Below are 13,172 nucleotides of genomic sequence, written 5' to 3' on the forward strand. Positions count from 1 at the left end.
CTCAACCCCTTCTGAGCGTGTCATCGTGGGCGCATAAACTGGAGCACAGCACCATTTCATCAGGATTTTTCGACTGAAGGCAGAGCGCATCTCTTGGTTGCTTAGCAGTGAGAAATTAGCAAAGCTACGTAGCATCTTGTTCCCTCCTTTCAAGTAACCAGTGTTACATTCGTAACCAAGACATGTCCTTTCAAGTCGGTCATTTCTACACTGCAGCAGTAGCTGACGCTATGGGAATCCTATACCATAACGCTGTGTAACTGATTTACATGCATGAAGCAATGCCTACTAGCCAATAGGGTAATAAAAAGCATTGGAACGACTTCCACTTCGTATTATAAAAATAGTAAGGATGAGGGAACAAATATCCATACATGGTAATAGCATAACAATGACACTAGCCATCCTGTGTTGTGAAACCTTGCACAAAGCTCTACTTCACACACAGTGGGAAGGGAAGAGATAAAAACGGTCATACACTGTGAATGTAATACAATGACACTAGTCAACGGGGAAGTGAAACATTGACATTAACTCTCCTTCGCAGCCAAACCCTGGGAAGAGAGGGAGGAGCCATCCAAGTTTTAAAATCTGGCAACGGTGTTAGGGGAAGCCCAACCTGCAGCCAGACAATGTCCTCTAGTTATCTAATGTCCATAGTTAGTTAGTTTGAGAGAAAAAAAAGACTTGAGAAGAAAATATAGCTACAATTTGAAATACCATCACTGTGAGATATGCAACAACATATGCAGATGAACTGAGAGTATTTTAGTGTGCTGTGGATGGCCGAACTCCATCAATAGCTCTGAGGTGTGTGTGCACATGTATGTGTGTGTGCTGTGTGTGTGCTGATGCATGCTTAAGTGTAAATACATCGATATGTATGCTTTGTGAGCAAGCATTGATTTTATACAGACACTGAATGAAATAATATGCACATGAGCACATTGAAGATTGGTTTCCTTGCATTATATTTTTACTTAAACTGTTATTTATCTCTCAATTATTTAATATATGCTTGAATAAATCTTCCAGTTCTGTGTAATGTTTCAAAATTGTTTTTTTCCTCAAGTCTATTTGAAGTGGCTGTTGCGTGTGCTGAGCGCCTAATATGGGTATCTTTCTGTTGATAATTTGAGGCTGGATTTTGAGTGTAGTCGATTAGCAACAGGAGACTGCAAAAGAGATCAATACAAGAAACATGTGAAGATACAAAGATTATTTTGATGATTATTTTTATTTATTGTTTTAAACAGAAGTTATTAGTGAAGACTCCACTTGTTTTCTTTTTATTACTATTTAAACGCATAATTGAATCCACTGATTGAAACTCTGACGGAAGAAACAAGACACAAAGATGGGGACCTGGCTGGATAAACTAGAACTCCCACTAGTGTGTGAATGCAATATTTAGACACAAATGGACTACAACTCCCATTAAACTGAGATAGAGCTCTACACTGCCTTCATCTGAAACCCATGGATCAAAGATAAGCAGACAGAGGATCACACAGACAAGTGAACTGAACTGAAACTATTACATTTTACCCGGGTAGCCAAAGAAACTGAAAAAGAAACCCAAACAAATTTCAGATCTGAAACAAATGACACGCTTGCAACCTAAATTGAAAAGAAGGATCCTTAAACTGAAAAGAAACTGATTTTAACCCTTGAAAGTGTAAAAGGAAACAAGGGCAATATTTTGTATATATCTATTTATATATTGTATAATTTTTTTAATTCATTCTTTAATAAAAAAAATAAATAAAAAAAAGACAGTTCCGGTCTCATTTTAAATCACTAGTCTGTGTAATTTCTTAACTCTCCTTTAAGAACCTAGATTGGGTGTTTAAAAGTTAACCTGGCCCAGAAGCTCATATTATTCTCAATATTAACACATGCCCCACACTCACGTGTTACTAGAAAGGGTTACATGTGATTCTGTGTCAATGAGACTCAAAATGATGGAGCAGGTCATATACAGGTGCATCTCAATAAATTAGAATGTCGTGGAAAAGTTCATTTATTTCAGTAATTCAACTCAAATTGTGAAACTCGTGTATTAAATAAATTCAATGCACACAGACTGAAGTAGTTTAAGTCTTTGGTTCTTTTAATTGTGATGATTTTGGCTCACATTTAACAAAAACCCACCAATTCACTATCTCAAAAAATTAGAATATGGTGACATGCCAAACAGCTAATCAACTCAAAACAACTGCAAAGGTTTCCTGAGCCTTCAAAATGGTCTCTCAGTTTGGTTCACTAGGCTACACAATCATGGGGAAGACTGCTGATCTGACAGTTGTCCAGAAGACAATCATTGACACCCTTCACAAGGAGGGTAAGCCACAAACATTCATTGCCAAAGAAGCTGGCTGTTCACAGAGTGCTGTATCCAAGCATGTTAACAGAAAGTTGAGTGGAAGGAAAAACTGTGGAAGAAAAAGATGCACAACCAACCGAGAGAACCGCAGCCTTATGAGGATTGTCAAGCAAAATCGATTCAAGAATTTGGGTGAACTTCACAAGGAATGGACTGAGGCTGGGGTCAAGGCATCAAGAGCCACCACACACAGACGTGTCAAGGAATTTGGCTACAGTTGTCGTATTCCTCTTGTTAAGCCACTCCTGAACCACAGACAACGTCAGAGGCGTCTTACCTGGGCTAAGGAGAAGAAGAACTGAACTGTTGCCCAGTGGTCCAAAGTCCTCTTTTCAGATGAGAGCAAGTTTTGTATTTCATTTGGAAACCAAGGTCCTAGAGTCTGGAGGAAGGGTGGAGAAGCTCATAGCCCAAGTTGCTTGAAGTCCAGTGTTAAGTTTCCACAGTCTGTGATGATTTGCGGTGCAATGTCATCTGCTGGTGTTGGTCCATTGTGTTTTTTGAAAACCAAAGTCACTGCACCTGTTTACCAAGAAATTTTGGAGCACTTCATGCTTCCTTCTGCTGACCAGCTTTTTAAAGATGCTGATTTCATTTTCCTGCAGGATTTGGCACCTGCCCACACTGCCAAAAGCATCAAAAGTCGGTTAAATGACCATGGTGTTGGTGTGCTTGACTGGCCAGCAAACTCACCAGACCTGAACCCCATAGAGAATCTATGGGGTATTGTCAAGAGGAAAATGAGAAACAAGAGACCAAAAAATGCAGATGAGCTGAAGGCCACTGTCAAAGAAACCTGGGCTTCCATACCACCTCAGCAGTGCCACAAACTGATCACCTCCATGCCACGCCGAATTGAGGCAGTAATTAAAGCAAAAGGAGCCCCTACCAAGTATTGAGTACATATACAGTAAATGAACATACTTTCCAGAAGGCCAACAATTCACTAAAAATGTTTTTTTTATTGGTCTTATGATGTATTCTAATTTTTTGAGAGAGTGAATTGGTGGGTTTTTGTTAAATGTGAGCCAAAATCATCACAATTAAAAGAACCAAAGACTTAAACTACTTCTGTCTGTGTGCATTGAATTTATTTAATACACGAGTTTCACAATTTGAGTTGAATTACTGAAATAAACGAACTTTTCCATGACATTCTAATTTATTGAGATGCACCTGTATTATTGTCAAACAAATTAGTCTGTAACATTTTCCCTTAACATTTTGCATTACAATGAAAAAAAATAATAATAATAATTTTCAAAAACATAAAATATTATTTTAAAATATCTTTATCTGCCAGGCATGTACTTACCCATTACAAAAGCATAAATTTATACAAATAAACACATATTTAAGCAATATCAAATGTGATATTGTTTTGAGTTCTATAAACAAGAAGTTCATAATGAGCAACATTTGACACATCACCAGTCTATTTTTGCTCCACTAACGAAAATACAGTGCCCTCCACTAATATTGGCACCCTTGGTAAATATGAGGAAAACATGTAAATGAAAAAAACAAAAAAAAAGATTTGTATTTTTTTCCATAGATTTTTCACTCAAAATATTCACAAAAATCTAACCTTAATTTAAGTTAAAATAATTGAAAGGGGGGGATTCTCATAATTAAAAATATTTTTCTCCAAAACATGTTTGCCACAATTATTTGCACCCCTAGATATTCTTATGAGTAAAATATATCTAAAGTATATTCCCATTCATATTTTACATTTTTTAGTACACCTGGGTGACTAGGAACATGAAATTGTTCAGCCATGACTTCCTGTTTCAAAGGGGTATAAATATGAGGTAACATAGGCCAAATTCACTTAGGGGGCTTTCAAACTGGGCACGTTTGCTGCGGTCCGATTCCGAGTGCGATTGTTCCCGGTGCCCCCCGCAGCGTTGGTCTGGTTTCACACTCACTTGATTCTATCGAACCCCGGTCCATTTGCATTCATCTTACGTCATCACAAACACGCAAGGAGAACACAACGCGACTCATCATACTTTGTTTTTTTTTTTTATTTTGGTGCCATTATGCACATCAGAGTGAACGACAACTGTGTATATGTGTGCTTCATGGCGTAACACATCAGATGTCTAGGGGAAGGCGGCTTGCTGCTGCTCGCAAACTGCGTTTTTTGAGGAGACAGCTGATTGCAAGGAATTCATTTGCATCTTTGTTTACACTGCACGCTCACTCACGCTCGTGTCCAATGTGAAGTTATCGCCACTGTCATCATTATAACCTATAATAGTATTTATAAGGTGTATAGATAGATAGATAGACAGACAGACAGTATTTATAGTGTTGTATGTCATTGTGGTGTCATTACGTTTTCTGAACTTTCAGGAATGTGTGGATCCTCGTGTGTTGTCGAAACTAATGATGTCGTCATCGGCTAAAACGCATGCACAGGTTACTTTACTTCCTGAACGAGTGCGCACCCGAGTCCGAGCTGCTTTCACATTCACATGAATCGTGCTACAGTTCCATTGCAACCGAACTCAGACCACCTCCTTCAGGTAGTCTCGGGTTTGGTACCGCGGTGCACTCCCCAGTCCGTATGACAGCTTTCACATTACCAATTTTTCATGCGAACCGTGCTCTGTTTCGAACTAAACTGCCAGTGTGAAAGCACACTTAGTCATCCATCACACTGGGTAAGACCAAAAAATATAGTTATGATGTGCTGCAAAAGGGTTTTGAGCTACACAAAATTGGAAATGGCTATAAGAAAATAGCACTGAAAATGCCCATTTCCACCATCAGGGCAACAATTAAGTAGTTCCAGTCAACTGGAGTCCTAGAAGAGCACGTGTGTCTATATTGTCTCCATGCATGGTGAGGAGGTTGGTTCGAGTGGCCAAAGAATCTACAAGGATCACAGCTGGAGAACTGCAGAAATGAGTTGGGTCTTGGGGTCAGAAAGTCTCCAAAACTACAATCAGATGTCACCTGCATCATCACAAGTTGTTTGGTATGGTCTCAAGGAAAAAGCCTCTGCTCTCATCCAACAACAAACTCAAGCGTCTTCGGTTTGCCAGACTCTACTGGAACTTCAAATGGGAATGGATTCTATGGTTAGATAAAACAAAAATAGAGCTTTTTGGCAGCAAACACCAGGGATAGGTTTGGTGCACACAGAGAGGTAGCCATTTGTTGTACCTCATGCCCACGGTTAAATATGGTGGTGGATCTTTAATGTTGTGGGGCTGTTTTTATGCCAGAGGTCCTGGATAACTTGTTCTGGCATCATGGACTCTTATCAAATACACAAATATACTACATCAAAACCTGACTGCCACTGCCAGAAAGCTTAAAATAGGCCTTGGTTGGATCCTCCAGCAGGACAATGATTCAAAACACACATCAAAATCAACACAAAAATGGTTCACGGAGCAAAAAAAAAATAAAGGTTCTGCCATGACCATTCCAGACCCCTGACCCGAACCCCATAGAAAACCTGTGGGGTGAACTGAAGAGGAGTCCACCAGCGTGGATCTCGGAATTTGAACGATCTGGAGAGATTCTGTATGGAGGAATGGTCTCGGATCCCTTGCCATGTGTTCTCCAACCTCATTAGGCATTATAGGAGAAGACTCATTGCTGTTATCTTGGCAAAGGGAGGTTGCACAAAGTATTGAATAAAAGGGTGCCAATAATTATGCCACACATACACCGATCAGCCACAACATTAAAACCACCTGCCTAATATTGTGTAGGTCCCTCTCATGCTGCCAAATCAGCACCAACCCTCATGCTATTCTTCTCACCACTATTGTACTGAGCGGCTATCTGAGTTACCATAGACTTTTACCAGTCTGGCCATTCTCTGTTGACCTCTCTCATCAACAAGGCATTTCCATCCACAGAACTGCCGCTCACTGGATGTTTTTTGTTTTTGGCACCATTCAGAGTAAACTCTAGAGACTGTTGTGTGTGAAAATCCCAGGAGATCAGCAGTTACAGAAATACTCAAACTAGCCCATCTGGCACCAACAATCATACATGGGATTATCTAATCAGCCAATCGTGTGTCAGCAGTGCAGTGCATAAAATCATGCAGGTATGGGTCAGAAGCTTCAGTTAAGGTTCACATCAACCATCAGAATGGGAAAAAAAATGTGGTTTGAGTATTTCTCTAACTGCTGATCTCCTGGGATTTTCACACACAACAGTCTCTAGAATTTACTCAGAATGGTGCCAAAAACAAAAAAACATCCAGTGAGCGGCAGTTCTGTGGACGGAAATGTATTGTTGATGAGAGAGGTCAAAGTAGAATAGCCAGACTGGTTTGAACTGACAAAGTCTATGGTAACTCAGATAACCACTCTGTACAATTGTGGTGAGAAGATTATCATCTCAGAATGCTATTCTGAGATGCAGTTTGGCGCTGTTATGGCGAGGGGGACCTCCACAATATTAGGCAAGTGGTTTTAATGTTGTGGCTGATCAGTTTATATTTGACACAAATATTTGTTTTTTGATAAAAAAAAATGTGTTTTGTGTTTGCAATTGTTTGATATCTATTAGAGAATATATTTTTGTGAATATTTTGAATGAACAATACAAAATAAAGACATTTTTTTCACAACCTTCTTTGGTCATATTTACCAAGGGTGCCAATATTAGTTGAGGGCACTTTAGTTGCAATCTAAGCCAAAACAGTATCAACTGTTATTCTTTTTATTTAGGATTTGCATATAATACTTATTAATGAACACATTTTATTTTATATCAAAATAAGACTAAATCAACCTTATCAATTTAACTTAATTTGAGGGCAATGAAAAAGTTTTTATATTGTGGTTTTTACCTGCCGCTGCCGATTGATGGAAATGCCACAGATTTGAGCTTCTTTTCATCCGCTAGAGCAAGACAATTCCTCACAGTCTTATCCAGCATCTCCTCACACTTATCTGACCCCCACCCTGGACTGTTACAATGGATGACAAACTTTGCAGGAAGACCATATCCTGACGTGAGGGCCGCTGTGAGAAGACAAAGACATTCATTTGAAAGGTCAAGTCAATTCATTTTTATTTGTATAGTGCTTTTCACAACACACATCGTTTCAAAGCAGCTTTACAGAAAATCATGCATTAACAAAAATTGAAACTGTGATATCTATAAAGTCTTAGAGTCATCATTGTGTAGTTGTAAATTGTATGAATAAATAATTAAAAAGTTAAATAATAATTATATTTAGAACCCCAGTGAGCAAGCCGAAGGTGACTGTGGCAAGGAACACAAAACTCCATAAGATGTTTGTTAATGGAGAAAAATAACCTTGGGAGAAACCAGACTCACTGTGGGGGCCAGTTCCCCTCTGACTAACATCATGAATATAATGTCAATATTAGTTATTTATGTCCAGTGAAAGTCATGGTTTAAAATGAGTAATCTAAGTAAGTGTTAAGAGTCAGTGTTTAAACAAAGATTTTGTAAGAACTGTAAGATTAATGACTAATGTCTTTGAAGTTCACATAGATGCACTCTCCTTTGTTAGTTGGCTGATGAAGGCTTTTGTTGGCAAATAATTGAAAGTCTATGTATTCCATTTTAAGAGTGTAGCCCAGGGATAAGGAGCCCATTTTTTTATTTTTGGTTGATGCATTCTTTCGAAAGAGACACAGCACAAATGAATAATTTACTATTTTCGAAAAAAAAAAAAAAAAACATTTTCAATAAAATATTTTTTTTTTATATTGCCCAGACTACTCAAATACAAAAACAAATATGCAAAAATGTATAGGTAACATGTTGCAATGTGGAATTGAGTACACGTGTTTGTGCAGGTCTCCATAAAATTACTTCATTTTACAATTGCTCATGAAAAATTTAACTTCCCATTTGAGCTGGGCGATATGTAAAAAATATTCGATTATATGGTCAACCATCCTGCCAAGGGTCGGTGAATATTTTGCTTTATTGATTTTGCTTTAAACTTTTAATTTATTGAAACACGAAAAATGTAAAAGATATTTCTAAATTCAAGCTGCACTTTACACGAAACAAAAAAAGCAATTAAAATAACGAAGTGATTAAAAAATCTTATATATAACCACCTCCCCAAATCCAAACATTTACTCCAACGGCCCCATTTGCTACGATGCAAGCATCAGTCAACGACACCAGGTGAAAAATTACTAATAGCCAACAAATTAAGAACTAAAAGACAATTATAAATGTAAAAATAATTATAATAATCATAATAAATAAGCCTAATGAATTCCCTTGTGTTCCCAAAATAATGCTGCCTAATGTGTGTCCTTATTGAATTTGTGTTAGTATTGCATTTTGGTAAATCAGTTAATGCTGCCTAAAGAAAATAATATATAACTCAATTTTAGGTTCAAGGTGAACGTGTCTTGCATTATTTTATGATTTAATCACTTTCGTCTTTGTTTCTTTAATACAAAGATATATATTACTGAACCTGCAGAGTTGCGTTCACAATGTGTAAGAGCGAACTGCTCCGTGGAAATAAAGCGAACTAAACTCACAGCACCTCACGAGATGATCGGAGATCATTTGCAGCATTCTCATTGATGACATTATTCTTGCAAACAGTTTTCAGTTGAATGAAACAGAGAAAAAGGAGTGATAACACTTTACATGTGCTTGTTCAACGAGAAAGGGTCCCGTTGCACGCTTCTGAACAAACAGTGAATCAGACACAAGCATTGATGGCTTTTCTTTTGTCTGTTCTTAAAAATATAATAAAGTGTCTTTTGACTAACAGCATTTCTTGTCATGTGTCACTCTGAGACATCAGGTCACCCACCTGTTGCGGGTAGATGAGCAAACTTACTCGCGTATGAAATACATTTGAACAAGGAGCTCACAAACAGGATTGAGCCTCGTCGCATTTGGAGTGTGGCGGGTGCTATTTCACACCCTGGACGCACATAAAAAATAACAAACAGTTGTAAAATCGCTCAAATGCTCTTAACAGCTAAGATCAATAGTTATTGGGATACGAGGCCCAGAACTCTATGCATGTGCGTGTCTTGGAGAAGCGCTTTCATTGCACTCGTGACAGTGGAGCTCACTGCGCACACATATCAACTCAGACGCACATTGGTGGGTTTTCTTTCACCTGTTCTTTAAAATATAATCACGTTTCATCAAACGCACAATTTTTTGGTGTCTAATTTCTTGTTACATATCACTCCGAGAAGTCTAACAGGTCGCCTTCCACAATGGCTGGTACATGAGCAAAATACTCCGCATGAAAAATCCGCATTTGGCAGGTGTTCATTTCAAACCTTATTCACCAGGAGTAGGCTGTACGACAAATTCGGGAGAAAGGAAATCAAAACAGTGTAATTGACTTCATGCTTTGCAATCACACCCACATTTTCTGCAGGAAAATTATCTCTAGAAAGTTTTAAACAATCATGTGTTGGTGAAGTGGCTTGCGAGGCATAGGTTCCCGACCCCTGGTGTAGTCCATCATTAGACCAAGGTGATGCAGGCAGAGATCAGAAAGGTGCAACGCAGTTCAAAGGTGAACCTACTGTATAAAACATTTTCTAACAGGAAAAATCACATTTCACTGCACCTGCCTAAATAGGCAATGACTTACACTGTAGTTTAGCTACAATTATTAACAAGTCCTTTTGATCCATCACTTGTGTCTCTATTTTCCCTCATTAGTAAGTTGAATGTCTGTAGCTCAACAGCAGTGTCTGTAATAGGGATGCTTTGATACTGACTTTTCTGTTCAACGAGCCTAATCCAAATCTGATACAGTGTGTTAGTCATGGTCATTACTGTCAAGCTCCAAAAATGGCATAAAAGAACCATAAAAGCACCATTAAAGTAAAGTAATCTATATGACAACAGTAGTGCCTGTGCCTCAACACTAGCGTCTGTGGCTCAACAGCAGCATCTGTGGCTCAACAGCAGCATCTGTGGCTCAACAGCAGCATCTGTAGCATCTGTGGCTCAACAGTAGCGTCTGCGGCTCAACAGTAGCGTCTGAGGCTCAACAGTAGCGCCTGCGGCTCAGACTTCTATAGCATCTGCGGCTCAACAGTAGCGTCTGAGGCTTAACAGTAGCGCCTGTGGCTCAACAGTAGCGCCTGCGGCTCAACAGTAGCGTCTGCGGCTCAACAGTAGCGTCTGAGGCTCAACAGTAGCGCCTGCGGCTCAACAGTAGCGCCTGCGGCTCAACAGTAGCGCCTGCGGCTCAACAGTAGCGTCTGCGGCTCAACAGTAGCGTCTGCGGCTCAACAGTAGCGCCTGCAGCTCAGGCTTCTATAGCGTCTGCGGCTCAACAGTAGCGTCTGCGGCTAAACATTAGCGTCTGCGGCTAAACATTAGCGTCTGCGGCTCAACAGTAGCGTCTGCGGCTCAGGCTTCTATAGCGTCTGCGGCTCAGGCTTCTATAGCGTCTGCGGCTCAGGCTTCTATAGCGTCTGCGGCTCAACAGTAGCGTCTGCAGCTCAACAGTAGCATCTGCGGCTCAGGCTTCTATAGCGTCTGTGGCTCAACAGTAGCGTCTGCGGCTCAACAGTAGTGTCTGTGGCTCACCAGTAGTGTCTGTGGCTCACCAGTAGTGTCTGAATAGTAGAGTCTGTGGCTCAACAATAGTGCCTTTGGCACAAGGGCAGTGCCTTTGGTTCAATACAGTACCTCCGGCCACCTCTAAAAGGCCATTCTTCTTGCGTAACTCCTGTACTGCATCTCCAAACTCCTTCCCTCCTTTCTTCTCCAAAGCAGTACCTGAAAGAAAAACACTACAATTAGTGCACCTCTATCTGGTGAGTAAACAAGTATTTAAAGAAATAGTTTATCCGAAAAAGAAAAAAAAACCTAACCTTAAACAACATAAAAGCAGTTTACATGACATGTATGGTATTTTTTCCATCTGGCATGCAAGATATAGTCTTCTAAAGTCACACAATAGCTTTGTGTGAGGAACAGATCAAAATGTAAGTTGTCATTCACTAAAAATCTTGCTTGACAATCATGGTCACTATTTATTTTCATTGCATGGAAAAGATAAATTTGGGCATTCTAGTATAAATTATTCCTTTAGGGTTCCACAGTAGAAAGAAAGTCATACAGACACAGAATGACATGAGAGTGAGTTAATGATCATTTTCGGGTGAACTTGCTAAAGTTGGCATCTCACTAGCTGATTTTCGGTAGCAAGCGTAATTTACATAGGTGTTGCAGAATCAGAGGGACTGGAGGGTGTTAACAGCCCCAGTGACGCAAAACCCTTAGTTAAGCCAAAGACACACTACAAGACTAAAGACATAACCCTGCGCAGAAAAAAGACTGTCTCTTGTTTACTGTTGTGTTGGTGTGTGCATGACACAACTGATCACAGAGTGGGTGCGTCAGTTACCAGACCATTCATCCCTGTTTGATGCTACGATCCAGAAAGTGGTACTCACAAACTGACAATTCAAAATTCAAACACAAAATTAAAAGATGGGTGAGCTAAAATTGCCACAGAAATATAAATTAGAAAGCAAATCCAAAAAATGTAAAAATGATGACTAAATGCCCAGGTAAACTTCGTTTTTGCACGTTCCGGATCGCCTTGCCCCTGGTCGACCACGTTGCCTTTGTGAGTACACTCATCTGACCGTGAGCTAAACTTCTTTGTTATACTCTTTTAGTACAGTCAATAGCAGACGTATGCATCAGCAACGCGCACAGCCGAGGACCATGTGTGCGGGTCAAAAAAATCTAGGCTGCACACGGTCAAGCTGCTGTGTGATTTGCGTCACACATACTGTGCGCGGAGCGATTTGCAACGCGGACACCCAAAGTATACTTTGGCCTTAAAGCGCTATTCAGACAGGATTTCTATTTTTTTTTCAGGATTTCCTTAACCATGTTTGAACTATTATTATGTGATTTCATATACTGTTTAGGATCTCTATAGTTTTTGGTAAGATGGGAGTGTCTACTTCCTGGATGAGGCATTACGGAAGCATGGATCAGTCTGTAATCAGATTCTCATAAGTGATTTAATTTTAAGTCAGATTGGATGCCAGCAGAACTTGACCCACCAACTGATATTTTACCCAGAAATTTTGCAGAGGTTGAAAAATCCATAATGAAGGGGCACCAGACCAGTGGCAGTCTGTAAGGGAATTTTCTGTGGTGGATTTTATGTAAAACAATATTAATGGATCAAACAAATAAATGGTTGTAGTAGGTTTTATTATCATATATTTTTTTTTCATATCTTGTTAAATTTTGATAACTACTGATGCATGATAATCTTTCCAATCACCAATCCACCATTTGTCAAAACAATCACAACAAATCACACAATGCCATCTACAGACTTTGACTGAAACAAAAATGTATTAATGAATAGTGGGCCCCATTCCATCGAACATCTATTGACCGACTGTATGTGTAGAATCACTCCATTCTCCACCCCTTCATTGAGTTTATATTTGATCCTTTCGTTGAGTCTCATTTTCAGATCCATTAATAACTTGGATTTCATTGATATGTTGGCTCAATTTAAAAGTCTTATTGAAAGCAAATTTTGTAACCTTTCAATCCAATTTGCTTTCGAAAATTTGCTTTCAATAAGACTTTTAAATTTAGCCAACATATCAATGAAATCCAAGTTATTAAAGGATCTGAAAGGTTGAGATGTTATGTATTTGGGGAAACTAGTCCCATCCGAATAGAGCTTTAGTGTTTTCTTCCCTGTTGGACTGAATGTAAGAAGGAGAGCAGTGTATACCACTGTGCGTGTAGTGTTACAGTAACTGAGAAAGCAAGTTTA

At 39.3% G+C, this 13,172-nt stretch overlaps 1 protein-coding gene across 2 annotated transcripts in view; it reads right to left on the reverse strand.

The window, feature by feature from the left end:
* Window positions 1-13,172, reverse strand: part of LOC127430675 (core histone macro-H2A.1) — a 28,046-nt gene that overhangs the window by 1,148 nt on the left and 13,726 nt on the right. The window contains exons 7-8 of one of the 2 annotated variants that reach the window (XR_007895467.1): window positions 10,960-11,131; window positions 7,215-7,389 (exon numbers count right to left, since the gene is read on the reverse strand). Coding sequence is in view for 1 of the 2 variants with exons in the window: in XM_051680627.1 (XP_051536587.1) it covers window positions 7,215-7,389; window positions 11,042-11,131 (265 nt within the window). In the remaining variant the exon portion in view is untranslated. The remainder of the gene's footprint in view (window positions 1-7,214; window positions 7,390-10,959; window positions 11,132-13,172) is intronic. The other variant, XM_051680627.1, reaches the window with a different exon arrangement.

The sequence above is a fragment of the Myxocyprinus asiaticus genome, chromosome 40 (assembly GCF_019703515.2).
Source record: "Myxocyprinus asiaticus isolate MX2 ecotype Aquarium Trade chromosome 40, UBuf_Myxa_2, whole genome shotgun sequence".
Taxonomy (NCBI): Eukaryota; Metazoa; Chordata; class Actinopteri; order Cypriniformes; family Catostomidae; genus Myxocyprinus; species Myxocyprinus asiaticus.